The 25,723-nt window shown below is 40.5% G+C and overlaps 1 protein-coding gene across 1 annotated transcript in view; it reads right to left on the bottom strand.

Moving 5' to 3' along the window:
* LOC135577210 (junction-mediating and -regulatory protein-like) overlaps positions 1–25,723 on the bottom strand; it is a 138,771-nt gene that overhangs the window by 23,989 nt on the left and 89,059 nt on the right. Inside the window, 2 exon segments of the mRNA XM_065045106.1 lie at positions 15,675–15,844; positions 18,093–18,243. Of these exon segments, the coding sequence (XP_064901178.1) occupies positions 15,675–15,844; positions 18,093–18,243 (321 nt within the window).

Here is a 25,723-nt window from a genome sequence, read left to right as displayed (position 1 = left end):
TTTTCGTCCTGTTATTCTCACCTTAAAAACAACATTAATTGCAACAAGGTTTTATACTTCAAGATTCTATTCTCCGGACACTTTTCCCAATCATTTAACTTATACAGCAGCCACCATTAATTACAATATTTCACAAGATCATCTTTCCACCTATTTCCAAGTGCTTTCCTATGTTTTAAAACACCTGCCAATACCGATTACTTAGGAACACGACTGAAAACAGTCATTTCTGACCACATCTCGTAAGTAAAAACCTTGAGAAGAGGGAGGGAGGGGGAGAAGCACAGGGCTGCTTGCAGCTCAAGTGGTAAAAGTGGGGAGAAGGTTTTACGGTGCACTTAAAAACAACTAGTAAAACGATTCACTCACATTCCGGACAAGCTGCTTGATTTTCAGAGAGGCAATATACAGAAGCACGTAATATGTACTGTAAAACTCACAGATAACACGTTGATAGCAAGCATTAGCATTCTCTACTGCTAATTTCAACACCAGTGCTTCCTTAGCTTGTAAATTTTCAACCTGTTTATTGATGGCCTCTTAAAGGTGGTTGTGGGAGGTTTGAGAGATTTTCTTGAGGTTGTTGTGTGGATGGGTTTCTGTTAGATAGAGATTTATTTCTGAACTAGTCAAAGGAATCTCAAGGCCAGCCCGAAGGCTGAAAAACAGCGCCCTGAAAAACAGCAGTGAGACTCGGGCGAGTGGACAGCTCATGAACATGGACAATATCCAATCAGCTAATGCATGCTTGGAGCGTGGACGCGTGATCAGGAAATAACTGCATATATGAGGAGGCTTGTTTCTGTAATAAATGGCTTCGCTTGAATTCATCTTGGATTGTGTGGAGTCCATGAGTTTTTGCCCTCGCAGTGGTCAATAAATTGCATCTAATTGTCATTGGGACCCTGATTAATAGTTGTAAATAATTTGGCTGCTTTGTTGGTTTCAGGCACCTTTATCACAGCTTGATATGCAAGGTCTGCTGACTGCCTCAGGATTTCAAAAACTAATCGCGCCTGTAATTGTGATGTGTTTGTTAGTGTCTCTTCCAAGAGTTGAGGGATACCCGCCCCTTTCAACGAATCCCCATCATTCTGTCCTAAATGATCTATAGCTGTTATATTGCATAGGTCAAATTTTGCTTGAGTCTTTCATGGTTTTTATCTGATCTCAGAGCAACATGTACACATACGCTTTTTCCTGTTAACTTTTGAAGAAAATGATGCAAACCCTCATCCTCATCCGAGTCATCAGATAACACAGACTTGAATGGTGCTGGAGAATCATTAGTAACAGGGGGGTTTGGAACAGTGCACATTCTCGCCAATACTTTCTAGCATCATAATTATTTGTATAACCTGAGTCCCCAGGCGCACCCCCTTTCCCATCAGAGTCAGCATGACCGTACTGCCGACTGTTGGATTCACTTGCTATTAGCTGATCTAATCCTTCACACAATTCTTTTGCCCAATTCTTATCTGGCGACTCCTTCTGCTCTCTCGTGGAAGTTGGAGGGTTAAAAGGCGGTAAAGGCGGATACAAATTGGTAAAAGGACTGATAGTACACTTGTTTACGACCTTAGCCTTCTCAGCTTTCACAGGTTCTTTGGGCAAGTTGTCTGACTCCAATCATCTGGACTTGCTGTTCTCATCAGGGTTGAGTAATTGAGTAGGAGGACACCTGCTCAGCATTTTTCCTCCCCCCGCCCTGGACTGCTGAGCCAAAGGGGACGCCGAAGGCACAGCAGGGGATGGAGTAGGGGGGGTATCAAAGACACGAACCGGGTAAGCTTCACAGGGACTTTCAGGTTTCTTATCAGGCTGCAAAGCTGCAAATATTCCAGCTGCAGCAGACCGTTCAGCCTTAAGAACTTTTAAGGTGGTAATTATAACCTTCCATGTAGTTACTAATGATTTAGCTTCTTTATCTTTGTTGCTGACCTTATCCCATAATTTCTGTCCTATATCATCCCAAAGTTCAAGTTTAATAGCCTTCTCGGTTTCTGCCAAGTAGCCGTTAGTTCTACACCAAACTAACAGTCTACGTATGTTACTTTCTTCATATTTAAGTCCTCTCACAGAGAGAATATGAGGAGGAGCTTCACTCTTCCCTCCGCCTGCCCCAACCGCTCACCTTTTCCGGTGATTTCTTCAACAAATTTGTCTGCAGAATGTCCATACGCCTCCGCCTGGTTCTCGGTTCAACAGGGTTTGCCAAATCCTGACAGACCCTGATGGCGAGCGATAGAGTCTGGCAGGACCTGACAGACGCTGACAATGTGCGACAGACTAAAAGAGCTCAACATAGCATTACAGAGCCTGATACAGCTTGACAGAGCCTTACAAATCTCGACAGAGCCTGACAGGGCCAGACAGAGCTTGAAAGAGCCCAACAGAATCTGAAAGAAATTGACAGAGCCTAACTTAGCTTGACAGTGCTCAACCAAGCTTGAGAAGGACCAACAGAGCCAGATAAAGCATGACAGAGCCCAAAAGAGCATGACAGAGCCTGAAGGAGCCTGATAAACTCTGACAGAGCACAACAGGGCCAAACAGAGCCTACCAGAAACTGAGAGAGCCTGCCAGGTTATGATAGAGCCTGATAGACTTCAACAAAGCTTGACAGAACGCAGCAGTCCCTGAGAAAGCATGACACAGCCCGACAAAGTCTCACAGGGCCTAACAGCACCCGACGGAACTCAACAGGGCCTGACAAATCCTAACAGCACTTGGCAGTGAACTATAGAGTCCAGCAATGTTACAGGGAATTAACAATTATCTAATTAACACTTAAAGAACTAACACTTAAAGATTTAAAGAGCTAACAGAGAGCTAACCTTTTAATCCACATCACTATTGCCTAGACTTGCTTAGATTTGTGTAATTTATTGTATGAGAAACAGGAGTTCGCTGATGCCTTGCAGAGATAATAATCCTTGGGTGCATCCTTGGGTGAACTAGGTAACAGAAACTTGGGCACAGGACAGGAGATAAGCCAGTTTTAACCAACTCAGCAGTCTGAGTCCTAACCAACTCATCACACTGGACCAAAGGTGACCATGTAGAGAGAAGAGGACCCGGGTTAACGATCACTGTGCAGCTGCAATCAAGAGGAGCTGGAGGTGGAGACAATGGAAATGGTCTCCCCGCCTTCTCGGGGACAGGTTATGAAAATTCATAGGCATTTCATTAATATGTAACACTTTACTGCATTTATTCAAGCTCACAGCGACTAGAAATTTACACACTTATTAAGCGAAATGATTCATCGTGTCTCCAGCGCTGTAAATAAATATGTAAATACATACCTTGTTAACAATCTCAGGGGTTGTAAGGTCATTTCTGTGCCTCAGTAGGGCCTGAGAGAGGCCAACAAAACGCGACAGAGCCTGAAGGAGCTCAACAAAGCATTGCCAAGCATGACAGGGTCTGACACAGATTGACAGAGCCTTACAGATCTCAACAGAGCCCTAGCAGGCCCCACAGAGTCAGACATTTTGTGCCCTGGCGTGCTCTGTCAGACCCTGTCAGGTTCTGTCGGGTTCTGTCATGGTCTGTCAGGTCCTGTCACACTCTCTCAGGCTTTGTTGGGCCCTCTGTCAGGTTCTCTCGGGTTCTGTCATGATCTATTGGGCTTTGTTTGGTTTTGCTGGGCTTTGTTTGGTTTTGCCAGGCTTTGTTGGGCTCTGTCATGATGTGTCGGGCCATATCAGGCTTTGTCAGGCTTTCTTGGGGCATATAGGGCACTGTCAATCTGTGTCATGCTTTGTCAGGCGCTGTCAAGCTCCTTTGGGCTCTCTCTGCCCTACCAGGCTTTTTCAGGTTTTGTAAAGCCTTGTCGTGCTCTGTCAGTCCTTGTCTGGCACTTTTTCAGCCTGTCAGGTCCTGCTGGGCTATATCGTTTGCTATGAGGATCTGTCAGGATTTGTCAAACCCTGTTGAGCTGTGTCGGGCTCCGTCGGGCCTTGTCATGTTCTGTCAAGGTATTTTACAATGGGACGTGCTCTGTCTATCTATGTCGGGCTCTCTATGGCATTTTCGTACTGTGATGGGCTCTATCAGGCTTTGTCAGCTTCTGTCTGACTCTGTGGGGCCTGCTTAGCATCTGTCAGGTTTTCTTTGGCTCTGTCAGGCCTTATCAAGTGTTGCTGGGCAGTGCTTGGCTTTGTTGTGCTTTTTTGATCCCTGTCGGGCTTTGTCGGTCCCCGTTGGGCTTTGACAGCTTCTGTCAGGACCTGTGGGGCTCTGTAATTTTCTTTCAGGCTCTGATGGTTTCTGTTGTGATCTGTCAAGCTCTGCTGAGCTTTATCAGGTTCTTTCTATCCCTGTCTGGCTCTGTCAGTCTTTGTCAGGCTTTTTTGCCATTATTCAGGTTTTGTCGGGCTCTGTCAGGCTTTGTCAGAGTCTTTTGAGCTCTGTAAGTCCCTGTTGGTCTTTTTGTGGCTTTCTCGAGAACATGTCGGTCTCTCTTGGGCTTTGTCAGGCTCTGTTGGTCTCTGTCAATCTTTTTTGGCCTCTTTCTGCTTGACCAGGCTTTTTCAGACTCTGTAAAGCACTGTCATGCTCTGTCAGGCCTTGTCAGGCTCTGTCGGGTTCTGTTGGACTTTGTCAGGCTCTTTCAATCCATGTCGGGTTCTGTTAGACTTTGTCAGGTTTTGTCTAGCTTTCTTGCCCTTAGACAGGTTTGTGGGGCTCTGTCAGGCTTTCTCGTGGTCTGTCAGGCTTTCTCATGTTCTATCAGGCTCTGTCAGGCCATGTCAGGGTTTGTCGGGCTCTGTTGGGTATTGTCGGGCTCTGCTGGGTATTGTTGGGCTCTGTCAGGCTCCATTGGGCACTGTTGAGCTCTTTCAAGCTTTTTGGGCCCTGTCGGGCTGCCAGGTTCTGTCGTGATCTGTAAGGCTCTGTCAAGCTGTGTCAGGCCCTGTCGTTCTCCGTAATGCTTTGTTGAGATCTTTCAGGCTCTGTCGCATATTGTTGGCTGTTGGAGTGATAAAGGACTCAGCATTCCGATTCAATGTGAATCACGCAAAGCCATTTATTACAGAAGGAAGCCTCCTTATATATGCAACTATTCTCTGATCACGCATCCACGCTCCAAGTGTGCATTCACTAATTGGATATCATCTATGTTCATGAGCTGTCCACGCGTTGAAGTCTCACTGCTGATAGGACCGTTGATATACGTCATGTTGAGGCCCTGTTATTGTAGAACTGCTTCTCTCCCACGGCAGGTCCTGTTTTCAGCCTTCTAAGTTGGCCTTGAAATTCCTTTGGGCCTGGCTAGTTCAATACCAAATCTCCATCTAACAGAAACCCCTCCACAATTCTCCCTTTTTGTTCTTGAACCAGCCAGGCCTTATTTATAGCACGCTGAATCATCTTTGAAATACACTGCAACATACAATATGTGATTAACAACATAATTACACTTACGTATAATGCAGTTAAGCCTTACTTCATAAGATCAAACAACTACCCACCTATTCCCAAGGTTTTAAACCATTTGTCAAACCCTAATTCTACTATGACAATCTTATTAACGTGCTGTTTTAGTTTGTCTAAAGTATTATGAATAGATTCAGAAGGATCAGACAAGTTAATACAACACATTCTCTCAAATGCTTCACAACCATGACCTAGTGTTACAAGATCTATAACTGTGTGATTTTGTAGAGTAGTATGCCTAATACCACCAACATCTACTAATAATTGAGTTAGTATCTCAGAAGTTAGATTAGCCTGTTTAAAAGACCAATAGCTTAACTTTGATATGTCTCCTAAAGCTTTACCAGCTTCTTGACTAGGAAGAAGGAGTGCAGTAGATATTATGGTAGGAATGTCTCATAAATTTACCTCATCTTTGCACTGACTATCTAAGCGTAATATCGCCCTTTTGGCTCTCCTGCTGTTTGTTCAAATTGCCATTCTCGACAGAAGGTACACCACCTGCTTGCTAATAGGCTTCTAGAGCACCAGGTCTGTGAGCATCTATAACAATGAATTAGGATCCATGGTTTACATCTGAAAGAGTCCTCACAACTTATCTCCCTCCTGTCCATCTGCATTCATTGAAGCTCTGTTGTCTTTATTCAGCCATGGCTTGACCCATTTCGAGGGAATCCACTTCGATCCTTGGCCTGTAATGACACAAACATAACCTTTTCCCTAGGTTGTCAATTGATGTGGCCTTTTCCATTCACCATTAACTAATGATTTGACGATAACTAATGTAGGTTCTTTCTGATTTAGCATGGTTTTGGGTCATACTTACAAAGTATTTCATCACATAGAGTGTGTTTGACAATTTGTTTTGTGGTGTTTCCCCTACTTCCTCCCCCCCCCCCTTTTTTTTTTTTTTTTCTAAAAAACAAAAATAACAAAAAACAACAAAACAAAAAAACAAAACCAGTTCAGAATAAGATATGTGCATTGGATCTTAACTGCGTACTCAAAATCACAAATCAAATTTAGACGTTCCTCCTTAAAAAGCTCTAAGTAATGTAAAGCTGCCCCAAATTCTGCTAATTGGGTTGAACCTTCAATAGTTTTTACAGAATGATGCCAAATGTTATCTTCATGCCAGACCACTACAGCTTTATGAGACTTCCCAGAACCATCAACAAAAAGTCTGCACGTATGTAGGATCAGACCAAATACAAGTACGGTCTCTGAGCTGATGTTAAAGAGTTGCAGGTTCTGCAGCAATTTACATTTAGGCATGCCAAAAGCTGTGCTGTTAAGAAAATCAGCCAGTGCAATTTACAAGGACATAGATTACAAATAAAAAAAATCAGAATTAAATTTCACAAATGGTACATATATAACAAAAGGATCATGGCCTATTAAGACTTAAATTCATTCCCTGCATTTTCTTGATCAGAGTGACAACTCGTATATAACAATCGGTATATCAGTGTGTTAGCAATCTCATGATACTGTCCCACAATAGCCACAGGTTGTTTCATAGACAAATCTGCAAGTCCAATCGAATGCAATTAGCTTGTAAGGTTGTCATATATTTATTCATCAAAGTCTCTAAGTCCATTTTGGTTGTCATATTTATTGGATATTGTTTTCCCTTACCGGATCGAAGTCCTGTTTCAGTTCTATCAGTGTAGTGTTTGCTTTATCGAAACATTGGCTGTTAATACTGGTGGAAATACAGCATTCAGAATTTCCTTGGAGATTTCTCACTTGCAGCAGGCAGATCTGCACCATCCAAGCAGCATCTTGTAGGACATGCAACTAAACAGAGTTCTCAGAAAATGTTATTTTAGCTTACAATTTACTTAACAAATCTTGACCCAAGAGAGGTATAGGGCTTTCTGGCAAATACAAGAATTCATATGGCAAAACTTTGTTCCAAATTTGGCATTCTATTGGTCTAAAAAAAAACCCCACACTGTCTGTCTTTCTTTCTTTCCCATGATGCCAAAAACTATCACGGTGAATTTACTAAGAAGTCTTTTACAACTAGTTACCACAGAATAAGTCTAATAACAAATTTTTGGTTTAATTTTCGAGTTTCATTAGAACTACGGATCTGCTAGGGATGCCTTTAAATTTCACTCTCAGACTGCTCCATTCAGTATTACAACATCGGTGCAGTGGGGGGGGAGAGAAAAACCGCCTTTCACCGCTTTAAAAGTGGGCAGCCAGATTTTTCCATTTATTTTTTTTTTTCCTCTCTCTTCTTGCTGCAGTTTAGATATAGCCAAGGCCACGCAGCTGGTGTAATCGCTAGTACAAAGTAGGAGGCTCCGTCAAACTCCTCACTTACAAGGATCTGAGTTTATCTTGCAGCTTCACACAGGCCTGAAATTGATGTTTAAGCACAGGCCTGGGATATTTTGCTCTTTTATTTTCCCATTTGATTCCAACCACAATACACTTTATATGCAATTCCAAGTAGCTCAGCAATAGTTACATTACTTAAATGTATTATTACAAATTACTTTTAATTAATATACTCTAATATGTAAGGATGCATCCTAAGGCAGGGGCAAGGTGGAATTTTAGTAGTGGAACCAGTTCCCATTTTGTAATTATCTCCCCAAACAAGATTCTTTTGGTACCAAATATGAATATGCAAACTAAAATACTGAGCTCAGATGTAAAAACCAAATACCCAGTTCAAATATGCAGATGGATCACAGTCACACTAATTTAAGACAATATATCAATTTTTGCATTGCACCTCTGGGCCGCATACTGCTCAGCCAGGTGGAGGTACCTCTGGGTCTCCCTGACAAAATAGGTCAGTGCGCGCGGGAGCCCCATCGACACCTTTCTCATAGCTTGATATGCAAGATCTGTTGACTGCCTCAGGATTTCAGAAACTTATCGTGTCTGTAGTTGTGGTGTGTCAATTAGTGTCTCTTCCAGGAGTTGTGGGATACCTGACCCTTTCAACGAATCCCCGTTGTTCTGTCCTAGATGATCTATAGCTGTTACATTGCATAGGTCTAATTTTGCTTGAGTTTTTCATGGTTCTTATCTGATCTCAGGGCAACTCGTACACATACTTAACATTTCAAGAAAAATGCTTCAAACCCTCATCCTCTTCCGAGTCATCAGATAATACGGACTTGAACGGTGCTGGAGAATCATTAGTAACAGGGGGGTGCGGAACAATGCACATTCTCGGCAATACTTTCTAGCATCATAATTATTCATATAACCTGAGTCCCCAGGCACATCCTCTTTCCCGTCACGATCAGCATGACCGCATTGCTGACTGTTGGATTCACTCGCTAATAGCTGATCTGATCTTTCACACAGTTCTTTTGCCCAGTTCTTATCTGGCAACTCCTTCTGCTCTTTTGTGGGAGTTAGAGGGATAGAAGGCGGTAAAGGCGGACACGAATCAGTAAAAGGACTGATATTACACTTATTTACGACTTTAGCATTCTCAGCTTTCACCAGTTCTTTTGACAAATTGTCTGACTCCAGTCCTTTGGACTTCTTGATTTCTCTAGAGTCGGGTAATGGTATAGGAGTCCATCCACTTGGTAATTTTCCTCCCTCCGCCCCAGACTGCTGTATCATCGGGGGTGCCGACAGCACAACAGGAGATGGAGTGGGGAGGGGGTCAAAAGACATGATCCGGGTAAACTTCACAGTCATTTTTAGGTTTGTTATCAGGCTGCAACGCTAGAAAAATTACAGCAATAGCAGCCCGCTCAGCCTTAAAGTCTTTTAAGGTGGAAATTATAAGCTTCCATGTAGTCGCTAATGATTTACTTTCTTTATCATCTCCATTGCTGACCTTATTCCACAACCTCCGCCCTTTATCGTCCCAAAGTTAACATTTAAAAGCCTTCTCGTTTTCTCCCGGGTAGCCATTAATTCTATACCGAATTAATAGTCTACATATGTTACTTTCTTCCTATTTAAGTCCTGTCATAGAGAGAATATGCAGGAGGAGTTTAACTATAGCTTCTTCCTCGAGGATATATTTTGCCCCATAACTTCACTTTTCCCTCCTCCTGCTCCCAGCCGCTCACCTTTTCCGGGGCCTTCTTCAACAAAATTTATCTGCAGAACGTCCGTACGCCTCTGCCCGGTTCTCAGTCCAGCTGATCCGCCTCCGGCTGGGCCGCTCCAGGCTTTTCCCCAATCTTAGTGGTACGCTGTTCAGAGTATCATGTCGGGGTCACCATTTGTTGGAGCGATAAAGGACTCAGCAAACAATTTGATTCAATGTGAATCACGCTAAAGCCATTTATTACAGAAACCAGCCTCCTTATATATGCAACTATATTCTAAACACGCGTCCACGCTCCAAGCATGGATTCGCTAAATGAGTATCATGGGCTGTCCATGCGCTGGAGTCTCACTGATGATACGTCCGATGATTCACGCCACGCCAGGACCCCGCTGATTGAGGAACGCCCCTCTTTCTCACAGCGGATTCTGTTCTCAGCTTCTCGAAGCGGCCTTGAGGTTCCTTTGAGCCTGACTAATTCAGCAACAAATCTTTATCTATCAAAACCCCTCCACAGGGCCCAAAACTGAACACAGTATTCAAGGTGCAGCCTCACCAGTGCCGAGTACAGTGGCACGATCATTTCTCTCATCCTGCTGGCCACACTCTTCCTGATACAAGCCAGGATGCTGTTAGCCTTCTTGGCCACCTGGGCACACTGATGGTTCATATTCAGCCAGCTGTCAATCAACACCCCTGTATCCTTTTCCTCCAGGCAGCTTTCTAGCCACTCTTCCCCTGTAGCACTGCCTGGGGTTGTTATGACCCAAGTGCAAGACCCAGCACTTGGCCTTGTTAATCTTCATGCAATTGGCCTCAGCCCAGACATTCCAGATCCTTCAGTATGGCCTTCCTACCCTCCAGCAGATCAACACTCCCACCCAATTTGGTGTCATCTGCAAACTTACTAAGGGTGCACTCAATCCCTTCATCCCAATCATTGATAAAGACATTAAACAGAACTGGCCCAAATATTGAGCCCTGGGGAACACCACTTGTGACCAGTCACCAACTGAATTTGGCTCCATTCACCACAACTCTTTGGGCCCAGCCATCCAGCCAGTTCTTTATCCATCACAGTACACCCATCCAGGACATGAGCTGCAGCTTCTCCAGGAGAATGCTGTGGAATACGGTGCCAAAGGCTTTACTGAAGTCCAAGTACACAACATCCAGAGTCTTTCCCTCATCTACTAGGTGGGTCACCTTGTCATAGAAGGAGATCATGTTGGTCAAAAAGGACCTGCCTTTCATAAACCCATGCTGACTAGGCCTGATCACATGGTTCTCTTGTATGTACAGTGCGATGTTACTCAAGATGATATGCATATAAAAAAGGTCTCAGGCTGGTCAACATAGTGAAACACATAGAACTTTAAAATTAGAAAGTAATTATATGAAATAAACATTTTGCAATTGGACAAATAACTAGAACTGAGGAAATCAGAGTTCAATTTCTTGCTATGCTACAACTTCCTCCATTAACTTAAGCAAATAATTTATTCTTTCTGGCCCTAATTCTAGTAAGAGTGTTTAAGGTCTTTGTTGTCTCCTTCATAGTAAGCGAAGAACTTAAGCAGGAACTTAGATTTCTTAACAGTTCTATGGCAGAAAGTATAATCTATAAATCTACACACAGATAAACAAAGATATAATGGATAAAAACAGAAAGCCTCTGACAAGAACTATAACCATGTACTAAAATGAGAAGCATCAGAATTAACAGAAAAATAGCCAAACATGAAATACAGAACTGAGGGCTATCAAATCCAGCTTTACACCACCGTGGAATGCTTTCTGACAAATCTAAAGTTAACTGCTTTCATAGACTGAGTTATTAACATATTTTCCATGTTATTGTTCTTACTCTGCTTTTGTAAAAACAAAACAAAAGAAAAGCTTCCACAAAACTCTGCTTGTTACTCCTGTTGGAAGCCTGTTCCAGATACTTCCTCCTAACTGCCAGAAAACTTCTTCCCTATTTCCAGTGTATTCACAATCAGATAATACCATTTGTTCTTGTGCCAGCACTGAACAGCAACATGCATTGCTCTTAACTAATATTTATTCCCTTTAGTATATTTGTGGAGAGCAATTTTGTATCATCTCAGCCTTCATTTTATTTGCTGAAACTACTTCAAATCCTCTTGTAAAACAGACCCTATTCCCAGCATCATTGTGGTAGCTCTCCCTGCAACTGCTCCAACTAACCTTTCTTGGGTGATCAGAAACACATTGAAGAAAGATATAGAAGAAATCTCACAAGTCCATGTGCGGTGACACTAACACCTCTCCTTTTGCTGAAAATACCTAATTTGACAGACTGGAGAGCATCTGCTGCTGTACCACCCTGTTGCATTGGCAGCTCAGTCATGTTGCTACCAAGTTATAAGACTATGGTCATTCTCATGGGCTGTCAACTTACAAAGTAATTCACAGTAAAAAAAATTGTAATACTCTTCCCTAGCAATACATATTAATAGCTATTATTAAATTTTCTATTATCCAGTCTTTTAAGTAATCTATTATTGTTCAAAAAGAATACAAAGTCATGTTTCAGTCCAACTCGTGAATCCTGACTGCTCTCTAATTTTAATTCATTACCGTTGCTGTCTGAGAAATCTAAGAAGAAGGGAGTAAAACGGAGAAAAAAGCTTGGGTCTTTAAGTGTGGAAGCTCATCCACAAAACCAACAGAAAATGATTTTAAAGAATTTCTAAATTATTTTATGGGAAACAAAGGAGCACTCTGACCACTAATAAAAGTCAGGCTCTCACTCATATCTAGCAAATTGTGGAACAGTAGTATTCCTCCAACCAATTAAGTATCAGGAGTCAATTATAGTCAGGCCATGATACTACAGGATACAATATTATAAAAAATGAGGTTAAGATGATCACTCACAATTAGTAACCTGGACAATCAGAAAAATTTCAGACACTAAAAGAAACATCTTTCCCCCATGAAAAGGGTGTACCGCTATTTTTAGATAGTCTTTTATTTTTCAAGACTAAGTGTTCAAAAATCCATAGACAACCTGTTAAACACCAACAGTGTCTGGTCTTTTCTCTGAATTTTAATTATTTCAGTATATTATTTCTGAACTCAAACTCTTACTGATAAATTGTTTCTCCAGCATTTACATCTTTTTAAAGGAATATCCCATTTTTATCTTCTACACCTAGAAAAAAGTAGCTAAATGGTTTGTCCAAGAAGGTATTTTGGTTTTGATTTTCTAACACGGCAATGAGTTGGTTTAAAGTGACCATAAATACCTGATCTTTTACCTTTCTCTTGGCAAATGAGAATTAAACGTCAGTGGTGCACAAAATCCTTCAAACAAAAAAAGTATCTTCAAATGCTGGGGTTTGCCCTCTTTAATACTCTTTAAATTAGATTACCTAGTCATTCTCTGAGAAAAACAGTATAAAAATAAATTATGATCTAATAAAGTTATAAAAACAAACAAACATAAACCAACTTATGTGGGATTTTGATAACTAGATCCAAAGTGGGTTATCATTTTTATGAGTAATTTTCTAATAATTTCTCACTGCATTATTAAAAGCCTAACTATGACTACAAGTTTTGTCTATAGAATGCACCCCATTACTTCACTTGAGGTCCTTAAACCTTCCACTTTTTATTTTCTTTAAACACAATGACCACTTAAAATAGTTTTTATTTCAAAGTCTTTTTGAACTTGGAAAACTCTGTCTTGAAACCAAAATAAGAAGATGCTGTTCCTGAACAGGCAATTATTCATAAAAGTTTTAAAAAAATATTATACATAGACAATTCCATTTTATTACTGCTCAGGTGAGAGACAGGTGATATGCATATCATAACTTGGAAAATGTAGTAGCTTTCTAGATAATTACAGTGTGAATACATTTTAGGAAACAAAAAAGTGCCTGATTAACATGCTAAGTAAAAACCACAGAAAACAGAACATTTTTATTGTCCATCTTAAAAAATCAATTTAAAAAACATCAATCAGCAAGGTGGCTTTAGATTTGGAGTAGAGGGAATTATTAAGTGCAAGAGAAACAAGTATATTATTTCCCATGTGTCTCCCTTTCCTTCTCAGTGGAGGCAAATTTATATGAGAAAAACAGCACAAAGATCTTCACTTCTTAAGCTTAAAGGACAAACTGTATCACTTTTTTTTTTTACTGTCATCTCTTCCAAATACATCGGCTAAAATAATCACCAAATATTTTCTTTATAAGACTGCAACCCTTCTTCTCCAATATGGGATTCCCAGTCACTTTTGTCATATACAACTCTGTACACTTACGGCTATGACATTTTGGAACAGAAGATGGTCCTGATATCTCCCCATCAACTGTGTTTTGATCCAGACCTCTCTATACCTTGTAACACACTATCTCAAAGCATCATGCCCATGTATGCCCATCAGATGTTCCTCATTCCTCCTTCCCAAAAAGCCCCAACCTCTCAGTTCAGAGTCCTCCATCCTCTCACTATATTGCAACAAATCTCTCATTTTTCTATCCAACCCCTAATGCTTTTGTACATTAAAAAAAAAAAAAAAAAAAAATCATTCATTTACCAGACTGAGATCTCATTCAACAAAAATTCATGGAAGGACTCCACTGGGAGAAAAATAAGATGTGCTAGGAAAAAGACAATGCATGGCTGCCCTAAACATCTGAACATATTAAATATAATATTTCCAATTGGTACTTCTGAATTCTCTCATTAACTCTTAGCTGAGGATGGCAGCAGCCTGATAAACTCAGGTTTCTAGACAACTCTTGGCTTTCTAAATATAAAGAGCGTTGAAATGAAGCAAACTTTTTATTTTTGTGCTCTGAGGCTTGCATGTACTCTCTCTTCCTTGCAGATAACGCTATCTTCTACAGACATTCCTAAAATAGGTACATCGTCTACCAGGCTTGGAAATCTGCCAATCTATACAGTGTTAAAGTTGTGCGTTCTTTGGATAACCTTTTCATAACAGAGACACCAGTTTAGTCAAATTTTGCTAAAAGATTTGAAAAATGCTTTAAAAAACAAGCAACCGATTAGATACAATGTAAATTAACATTAGCATGACAAAAAGCACTTAGCATGGAATATCCACATGACAACATATTTTAAAAGAGGATTTTTAGCTGTATGGGAATACCACAAGAATTGTGAGGAGGATCATTGTAAATATGCTCAAGTGACTGTAGCTGGGGTGTAGAAAAAACATATACATCACATTAATTGTTTTACTGACCTTGTGTGCGTGACAAATAGAACCTCTGTGTTAGATAACATAGGCCTTTGAGAAACTCTAAGGCACCTTATCATTATGCCTGAGATTCCTGCTTTGTTGTGAGAAAGAGCAGGGCACAGCAGAAGGCTGTGCCTGCTTGAAGCCTTGAGATACAGGCGAATGCAGCAGGCCCAGTGATCTTCTACCAGGGCTGAATTCCGCAGCGCCTGCGCCTCCGTCTGTGTCACCTCTGCCCAGGAGCTTAAGTGGTGTTTTGGAGATCCCCTGGTAGTGAGGTAACTAAAATAAATTCACTCTTTGCAATTGCATTCGTGGCCTCTGGTTATTTCCTGTGACCTGCCTGTGTTGGTTCACACAGCAGCATTTTTGCTTTTGAGGAGGTGTCATAAAATCCAGTTAATGTGGTTTTTATTCTGCTAAGACATTTAAACACAGTCTTTCATCAGGAAAGCTGTAGCTAGCACAACCCTCTCTGGAAGACTGCCTTAATTATTAAGGTAAGCCGAGACAAGAGAGTGCAGTACTAGTCATCTGTATATTTACTAATGTTCAGATGCCTTCCATCTGGAATGTCAAAACTACTCCAAAAAGGTGATCATGCCTCTGAGAGCTAAAGTTTTGAGATTACACAGGAGCAGATTTATGTTCCTATCCCTTCTCTTCATTTTATTCATCTCAGAGGACAGCTGAAAAAGTGAACAGAAAACATAAAATAAGTGGCACAAAAACCACCACACCTACACTACAACTCCATTTGCCTAACATGGTAAAATGAGGCAGAATTTAAAATACAGACTTTTATTATTAAAAGCTGAAAAATAATTACTTTCAAGTCTGTTGTTTTTTTGTTGGCCCCCTCCACCCCAGTACATCAACATTCTTCAAGGTTTATTTTCTGCATGTTTTATTTTTCTATTTATTGGTATGAAAAATTACTTCCTCCTTCAGTGTATGTTTCTTCTGCTCCAAACAGATTTCTCTAACACACATCAACTGCAAAGTCTCCTTAGAAACTGCATACTGAAGCTTTTCCATACGTTCTACTGCTGCTGCCCATGCTGCCTTACCAAATTTTTTCTGGTCTGTTCACATTTGATCATACACAGCTAGAGAAAGGAAGAAAAAGCAGACAGCTTATCAGTCTAGTCTTCAGATCACTAGTGATTCTACTGTAGAGACTATGTACACATTTGTATCCAAAAACATACAAAGTTCTCTTAGCAGAGAGTTCTCATTTTACGGAGCATTAACCTTCATATCCAAGATGTAAATATTCTTAGGATTTTTATAAATATGCAATTAGCTATTTTTTGATAATTTAATCATTGTAATTCAAATTTTTGTTACCCACAGAGGAACCATTCAGAATAAACAGTACTTGAACACTTGAACCACACATTCAGAACTCTTGACTCAATAAAAATATCTGGTTAATATTATCATGGGGCCTTAAACTACATCCCAAATTTTTCCTGCTTCTGAAAGCCCCAATCATCAGCTACTAAAGCCTCCAGTTTCCCTTGATAACTTTTACAGTGCAGTCATAAGTTTAACACAAATATGCAGAGTAAAATAAGAATTACAATTTAAAACAAATTTTCAGCTTGACCTCAAGCATGATTCTGTAAGAATACTGAATTAAATTTAAATATTAACATCTATTTTTTTACCTCAAAATTGCTTTACAAAACTAATTCAAATTATCTAAACAAAGTACAATCTGCCCTTAATATGCAGAGATCAATGAGAATCTTTTCAGTAAGAGTTCAGAGTAGCAGTAGTCCCTTGCTTGATTCAGACTTTCTCTTCTTGAGCCCCAGACATCATCTAGGCTGACACATGAGACTTTCACCATGTTAAATATACAGAACAATCACATGATGCTGTACACCTAGCTTTGCAAAGCAAAAGCCATGAGAGTCACAGAACCAAAGGGGTAGCATTCAGTCCCTAGGTGCCAGAATATATTACATGCTGTTGTTAGGTAATAAAAAATACCTTTTGTTCTCATGTGTTTTTCCTCTATCATCTGTTAATATTTTGGCATGTAAGACCACCCTGTGATCAGCAGGGGGAAAAAAAAAACCCAAAACATAACAAAATGAAAGCAATCTGTACACCAAAGGTCTATGGTTGTCAACAGTCTACAGGCAGTACCCAGTGTTTTTCCCCACAATCCTGATTGCTGTACATAAAAACAACATGTAAACAAAAAAAATAAGCAGCTGTAAATATACATTCTCTGACAACTAATGGGGTATTTTACTTGCCTTTTTCATACAAGTAAAGGAACCAAATTGATTAAACACATTTAGAATTTTCTCCAATTAAATTCATTCCAACATGCTTGAACTGGTTTAGTCACTTTTTCAAGATAAGATGGAGTTTCATATTATCCTTAATTTGGGTCATCACTGAAAGGAATCATTTTGCAGTGACTACTTCTCTTGAGACAGATCTGGCAGTCATGCAGGGAGATGACAGGAAACTTACACATCGAAAAAGATTTTCTCCCAGGGGTACAGCTCATTTATCTGGTTGGACAACCACTATCACCAAGGCAAAGAAACAAACAGGAATACACAGGAGACAGGAAAAGGAAATTAATTGAAAAGTAATAAACACTATTGTGTGTGGGAGATTTGAGGGATTTTCTTGAGGTTGTTGTGTGGATGGGTTTCTATTAGATGGAGATTTATTTCTGAGCTAGCCAGGCCCAAAGGAATTTCAAGGCCAGCTCGAAAGCTGAAAACAGGACCTGCTGTGGGAGTGAGGCAGTTTTACAATAACAAGACGTAAATCAACAGACCTATTAGCAGTGAGACTCGGGCGCGTGGACAGCTCATGAATATGGACAATATCCAATCAGCTAATGCATGCTTGGAGCGTGGACGCGTGATCAGGAAATAACTGCATATATAAGGAGGCTTGTTTCTGTAATAAATGGCTTCGCTTGAATTCATTTTGGATTGTGTGGAGTCCATGAGTTTTTGCCCTTGCAATTGTGGTCTGCCATTTCCAGTACAGAAGACAGAATTCATCAGGGACTCTATGTTCCCTAAATCCTTTGCAAATGTACAGTGAAGGTAATACAATCACATTGAGAAAGTGGTTGTGAAACTATATTTTACAATTTCTATTCTGCTCGCTTCTGATGATGTTCTGAAAAGGATTATTTGTGAAAAATTCTAATAAACACAAGAATAAACAAATGGGAGTGATAACTGCATTTTCCTTATGAAGGACTGATGAAAAAATTAAATCAATCACACAGTATGATACAGAACATGGTAAACATTAAATAACCTTTTAAAGATTTGTTATTTGAAGTACAGGATAGCAGAAAATAGCTACCTTTCTGTGCTTTAGCTGTTATTTCAAAGTATTTAACTGTAAGATCTTGAATAGAAAGCACAGCCATGTGGGCTTTTCTCTGCCAATCAGCATATTCTTTTTGCAGACTCTCAATTCTTCTGGGGCCTAGGTAGTCATTATCTACTGAGATCTGAAAATAAATCAGTCTATAATCAACAACACAATTAATCGTTGCTAGTTTGCCAACAGCAACCAGTTTCAGGGTGGCTAAGAAAGAAAGAAAAACATAAAGGAGAGAAAACTACCAGCAAATCTCCATGGCTTCTATTTAACAGAAAAAAAACTCTTTGAAGTGCTCCTTTCTGTTGAAAAAGTACATCCATGGTTTCATTACTGTTCTTACTGGAAGCACAAAAAACTCAAATGTAAATGTGATCTGCCAGTATCTTTTTGTTAAATATCTTATTATCTTCAGATAACAAGCATGCTTCATCCACACTTTCTTCCAGCCTGAAATATTCACTTGGGAGGTGATTGTCCCCCTCTGCACTGCACTGGTGCAGCCCTACCTCGAGTACTGTGTGCAATTCTGAGCACCTCAGTTTAAGAAGGACATCATATTAGAGTGTGTCCTGAGGAAGGCGACCAAGATGGTGAAAGGTGTCAAGGGCAAGACTTACTTATGAAGAGTGGCTAAGGTCACTTGGTTTGTTCAGTTTGGAGAAGAGAAGGCTGAGGAGTTACCTCATCGCATTCTACAACTTCCTCAAGAAGGACAGCAGAGGGGGAGGTGCCGATCTCCTCTCTCTCTGGTGACCAGCGATAGGACATGAGGAAATGGAATGAAGTTGCATCAGGGGAAGTTCAGATTGGACATTAGGAAAAGGTTCTTCCCTGAGAGGGTGGTCAGTCACTGGAACAGGCTCCCCAGGGAAGTGGTCATGGCACCAAGCCTGTCAGGTTCAAGGAATGTCTGGACGATGCTCTTAGTCATATGGTTTAGTGTTAGGTAGTCCTGCAAGGAGCAGGGAGTTAGACTCTTATGGAGCAGGGAGATGACCTTTATGGGTCCCTTTCAACTCAAGATATTCTATGATACTAAGATTCAATTTTGAAGTAAATGAATTCTCTTTAGTCAGAACGAAGCTGGAAAAGGGGATGTGCTGGGACAGCAGGAAGTCGCCATAAACATTTTAGAAGTTTTCCTTTGTTATAGATGACTTTTTAAAACATATTTTCCTAGTGATTGGGAGTTCAAATATCTTTTCATTGCTAAAAGTAAAGCAATTTTATTTTGAAGAGACAACTATCTGAAACCAGTAAAAGATTTCAAGTTTCTTGTAATAATTAACAAAAGAAAAAAAGCTTTCCCAAAATGGAAAATTTTTTACATACTTTTTAGAAGTAGTCCCACTGCAGACTACAGACTAGATGTCTGTTCTTGCAACACTAAAGCCTTAATTTTAATTATTTTTCAGTTACTTCAGTCAAGACAACACCTCACTAGTATAAAGAAAAACCTGTAAACCCGAAAGTGTTCATAATCTTCTGTCATCAGATACTTTAACCTGAAGTTCAAAATGCCTCAAATAATCATCTTCATTTCACAAAGCTTCAATCTGGGTTCAGACATTCCACTCTGTAGTTAAACTACAAACATTAGGTTTTTAAGTTCAGGATGTACTTCTGCATGTCCACTTAGCCCATCTGTTATAGGATGATTAAAAAAAAAAAAAAATCTAAATGTCTTGTACATAATTGTTCATTTCTTGTAAATTTTTTAAAGTAGTTTAAAAAGGTATTTTAATCTAGTTCTAATATATTTCCAAAACCCTTAGAAAGGTATCAGGAAAAAAAAAAAAAAAAAAAGTGAACAAATGAAACAAATGATAAGTAAATAATAATTTTACTAGATAGGTTGTAACACATTTGGAAGACAACTTCCTGACACAGCTGGTCAGGGAACCAACTAGGGAAGGCGCCCCACTGGACCTGTTGTTTGCAAACACAGAAGGACTCGTGGATGATGTCATGGTTGGAGGTCGCCTTGGGCAACACAATCATGAAATGATCAAGTTTTCTATTATTGGAGAACTAAGGAAGTGGACCAGCAGAACTGCGACCTTAGAATTCTGGAAGACAGACTTGTTTAGAGCTGTTCAGGAAGCTGGTTGAGTGTCCCTTGCAAGGCAGTCCTGAAGGGCAAAGGAGTACAGGAAGGCTGCTCGCTCTTCAGGAAGGAAAAATTAGAGGTGCAGGAGCAGGCTGTCCCTGTACACTGAAAGACAAGCCGGTGGGGAAGAAGACCGGCCTGGCTGAACAGAGAGTTTCATCTGGAACTCAGGAAAAAGAGAAGAATTTATAATCTTTGGAAGAAGGGGCAGGCAACCCAGGAGAACTACAAGGATGCCGTGAAATTATGCAGGGAGAAAATTAGAAGGGCCAAAGCCCAACTAGAACTTAATCTGGCTACTGCTGTAAAAGGGAATAAAAAATGTTTCTATAAATACATGAGCAACAAGAGGAGGGCTAAGGAGAATCTCCATCCTCTGGTGGATGCTGGGCAGAACACAGTGACAGAGGATGAGGGAAAGGCTGAGGTACTAAATGCCTTCTTTACCTCAGTCTTTAATAGTAAGACCAGTTGTGCTCCAGGTACCCAGCCCCCTCAGTTGGAATACAGGGACAGGGAGCAGAATGAAACCCCAATAATCAAAGGGGAAACAGTTACCTGCTACACCACTTATATACACAATAGTCTATGAGGCCAGATAGGATCCACCCAAGGGTTATGAGGGAGCTGGCAGAGGCACTTACCAAGCCACTTTCAATGATTTATCAGCAGTCCTGGCTAACCGAGGAGGTTCCAGTTGAATGGAAGTTGGGAAATGTGACACTCATCTACGAGGAAGATCCAGGTAATTACAGGCCTATCAGTCTGACATAGGTGCAGGGGAAGGTCATGGAACAGATCATCCTGAGTGCCATCATGTGGCACATACAGGACAACCAGATGGTCAGGCCCAGTCAGCATGGGTTTATGAAAGGCAGGTCCTGTTTGACTAACCTGATCTCCTTCTATGACAAGGTGACCCACCTAGTAGATGAGAGAAAGGCTGTGAATGTTGTGTACCTAGACTTTTTACTAAAGCCTTTTACACTGTTTCCCATAGCATTCTCCTGGAGAAACTGCCAGCTCATGGCTTGGACAGCCATACTCTTTCCTGGGTGATAAAATCACTGGATGGTTGGGCCCAAAGAGCTGTGGTAAATGGAATTAAATTCAGTTGGCAGCTGGTCAGAAGTGGTGTTCCCCAGGGCTCAGTATTGGGGCCAGTTCTGTTTAATCTCTCTATCAATAATCTGGACAAGGGGATTGAGTGCACCCTCAGTAAGATTGCAGACAACACCAAGTTGGGTGGGAATGTTGATCTGGCGGAGGGTAGGAAGGCCATACAGAGGGATCTGGACAAGCTGGATTGATGGGCTGAGGACAATTGTATGAAGTTTAACAAGGCCAAGTGTCAGGTCCTGCATTTGGGTCACAACAACTCCATGCAACACAACAGGCTTGGGGAAGAGTGGCTAGAAGGCTGCCTGGCAGAAAAGGGGGTGTTGGTCAAGAGATGGCTGAATATGAGCTATCAGTGTGTCCAGGTGGCCAAGAAGGCAAATAGCATCCTGACTTTTATCAAGAATAGTGTGGCTAGCTGGACTAGGGAAGTGATTGTCCCCCTGTACTTGGCACTGATGAGGCTGCACCTTGAATCCTTTTTCAGTTTTGGACCCCTCACTACAAGACAGATATTGAGGTGTTGGAGTGCATCCAAAAAACAGCAATGAAGCTGATGAAGGGTCCAGAGCACATGTCTCATGAAGAGCATCCAAGGGAACTGGGGCTGTTTAGCCTTGAGAAAAGTAGGCTGAGGGGAGGCATTGTCACTCTACAACTATCTGAAAGGAGATTGTAGCATGGAGGGTGTTGGTCTCTTATCCCAAGTACCACATGACAGGACAAGAGGAAACGGCCTCAAGTTATGCCAGGGAAGGTTTAGTTTGGAGATTAGGAAAACTTTCTTCACTGAAGGGGTTATCAAGCATTGGAACAGGCTGCCCAGGGAAGTGGTTGAATCACCATCCCTGGAGGTGTTTAAAAGATGCGCAGATGAGGTTTTTATGAACATGTTTTAGTGCCAGTGTTAGGTTAACAGTTGGACTCTATGACCCCGTGGGTCTCTTCCAACCAAAATGATTCTATGATTCTATGTAATTTGATGAAGCACATACGTACCGTGACTTCAATATGGAATGCTTATGTATGGACAGCCAAGAATTTCTAATTCCTATTATTATTTCTAGGGACCACTTTTGGGAAAACACTTCATTTCATTGTTGATCAACCCAAAAGAATCATGACTGAGTTAAAGGAGATTTGGAAACATACTGCAGTCTTTCATGAGGTACAGAAAACCAATACCTCTTATGGATTTCAAGAAGTTTGGGCATGACCGATATCCTGGATTCCTGATTTACAGATGTGGATTAAGAATTTGACTGTAATTATTGTATTAGCAATTGTAATATTTGTATGCTTGTATGTTATTTTGCAATGTGTGATAAAGCATTGTGTCTTGCAGTCACTAAAAGAGCTTAGAAAAGGTAGGACTTATTTGATATACGGATGCATACAAATAAGTCTCAAAGGGGGGAAATGTAGTCATTATCACTTAAAAGAATGAATACTGCCAGCAACTGCTAACCTAAAGATATATAAATCCTTTCAGTTTTAGGTCAGTCTGCTACTCTAACAAAGATTAGGAGTGACTTGCAAAACACCTCATCATGAACTACAGACATTACTGGCCTTGCAGCTTTAGACATTTTGAAGCCAATACAATTCATTTAGTCTTGTTTTAACACATATCTTGAGACTGTTGGATGAAGTGTCCTTTAGCTGAACATTGCTCATTACATGCTAAAATGATTATGTAACTAATATGCAAATGTGTAACCAATTGGCTCTTTAGGACTGCCCCAAGTAGTGACAAGATTTTGTACACGATGGCTGTTACTTTTCTTTCTGGTATGCTGGCTTTATTCAAGCACCCAGGCTTGCACAACTCTGTAATAAACAATATCTCATCACTCATCTATATGAGACTCATCCTCAAGGAGTTTCCTTAGGTGGTGCCACTGACCTAAGAGTCCAACTGGAGACCCACTGCTCCAAAAAAAAAGACCAACTCAAAATAGAGTCTCCAGCAGCCTCTATTTATACCCTAGTTGAATCTGAGCTGTGGCCATATATGGTCAGTGGTCTAGAAACTTCTCTCAACCAAGGTGTTTCATTGGCCAAGAGATCTGTCTGTCAACCAAGGGGTGTGTACACCATAGTGGTCCATTGATCTAGAAATGAGGAAAGAGGTGCACCTGCCACAGTTTCTGAGCTGATGGCTAATCTGAATCCTTGTTAATAGCCACTGATGGGTATGTCTCTTTCTAGAGTACATATACACTTAGTGTCCATAATTACATTGTGGAAATTATTGCCACAAAGTACATGAGGTGCATTTAATAAGAGTTTAATTGTTTTTTCTTTACTTGTAGGCTGTTTTAAAGCACCACGAGTTTATCGAGGGGCCTTTTCTTTCCTAGTATGAGAAAGAGTGAAAGAAATAATTCAATATTTCCTTCACCATACCATTTATGATTTATAGATCTCTTTCTTATCTTACATGAATTACATGTTTTCCAAACTAAGGCAAACTGATTCATTTACTCTGTCCTTGCACTTGGTTGGTTTTTTGTTTTTTTTTTGGTTCAGTTTGGTTTTAATAATCAAAAACCTTCCTTTACTCTAAAAATACTGAAAGGAAAGCTATTTTCCGAGAACTCCCCAAGATAATTCTCATACCTTTTTCCTCAGGAGCAATAGCTAATTAAGTGCATACAAATGTGCATGTATACCATTGAAGGCTGTCATCACTTTTCCGCATGTGCATTACATTTTGTTTGTTATCCAGTCCAGTCTTTTGTAAGGGAACTTAAAAACCACACAAACCACACACAACAACTTTTGGCATTCAAACATAGTGAGATTTTTCTACAAGTCTTTCAGTTGAACATCCAGAGCAGTTTTGTACTCCATTCACCTTGCAGGTAGGCAGATTTAAGTGATCAGATTCATGCCAGGATTTTGTAGTCGGCAATCTCATAGTAAGAGTTCGGGATCCTCACTGACTCAGAATACCAGTCTGCTTTCCATCAGATCACCTGTTTAGAGCACTGTTTTCTCAGAAAGCCCATAAAATCCTGATTTTATGTCAGCAAAACATTTTGGTATGAGTTCACATAAAGAAAAGCTATATAATAAATCTGCAGAATTTATAGTTTAGAATGTAAAGAGAATCTGGCATACAGCCCTTCTTAAACAGACTTTGAGATTATAAAGATTATCACAGCATAATTCAGCATATTATACTGGACCATAAAAATTCAAAATAAGAAGGTAGTTTCCTTCTCTCTGTGACAGCCAGTGAATAAAACTGTACATACATAAAAGGCCTTGGGTTTTTGCCTATTATTCTGAAAGTTTTGTGTTCTGTTGTTGTTGTTTTTTTTTTTAATAATCAGATTTGGTAACCTGTATTAAAGACCATTTTATGTCTTAAAGGGCTTAAGGCTTGATCCTCTTAATCTGCCAATAAATTCTATAGCCACTAACTGGTCCCTCCCCTCCATACTTTCAGAAGGAGACTGCACTATATATGGAGGATCTGAAAAAAAAAAAGATTTAACTATCTGAAATCAAAGGCACCAGAGCACAGATAGCTAACTCTGCTTCTTCCAAATTTCAGGAGAAGTAGTTCATCTTAAGGTTTCCAGCCACTGCTGCCTACTGCATTCCACTCTTATGCTATAGCAATGTGTATTCTTAACTGTGCTGGTTTGACTGAAAATGAGTTAATTTTCTTCGTGCAGTTAGAAACCTTTCTTTTTCATAGCTAGCATGGTCATTATTTGGACATAGTTTGAGAACAAAAGATAACACCCCAGCACAGAGCTAATGTTTTTAATTGCTCTAGTCTGAGAGCCAAGGACATTCTGAGCACTCTGCCCACAGATGTGAGGCATTGAGGAAGGGGGGCAGAGATGGGGCAGAGCTTGATTGACATCCAGACTGATCAATAAGAGCATTCCATCTCATTAGAATCACGTTTCATATTTAAGGAGAGTCGGGATCTTCTGATTTCCCACTCTCTCTCTCAGGCCTTCTAGCTCTTGCTTGCTCTGGGGTGCTTTCTCTCTCGAGCCAGGGGAGTTTGGTTCAGGACATTTAGCTCAGCCTTTTGCCGTTTTGCAGAGGCCTCTAAGTCTTTCTGCCATTTTCCTCTTTCTTCTCTCTTTGGGATCAGCTGCTGAGACTAGGCGTTGCTACCTGGGACTGGCTGGTCGGTGTGGATTGAGTTTGTGGGGAATTACATTGAGAATCTTTTATTTTATACTCTATTTCATATATATATTTACTAGTAGTGTATAAGTATTTTGTTATTTTATTAAACTTTGTTTATCTCAATCCAAGTTTCTCCCTTCTCTTTTGATTCTCTCCCCTGTTGGGAGGAGAAGAGGAGGGGGTGAGTGAGTGGCTATCATGGCTGTATTGCTAGCTT

The sequence above is a fragment of the Columba livia genome, chromosome W (genome assembly GCF_036013475.1).
Source record: "Columba livia isolate bColLiv1 breed racing homer chromosome W, bColLiv1.pat.W.v2, whole genome shotgun sequence".
Lineage (NCBI taxonomy): Eukaryota > Metazoa > Chordata > Aves > Columbiformes > Columbidae > Columba > Columba livia.
This window is presented reverse-complemented; position numbering and strand designations above follow the sequence as displayed.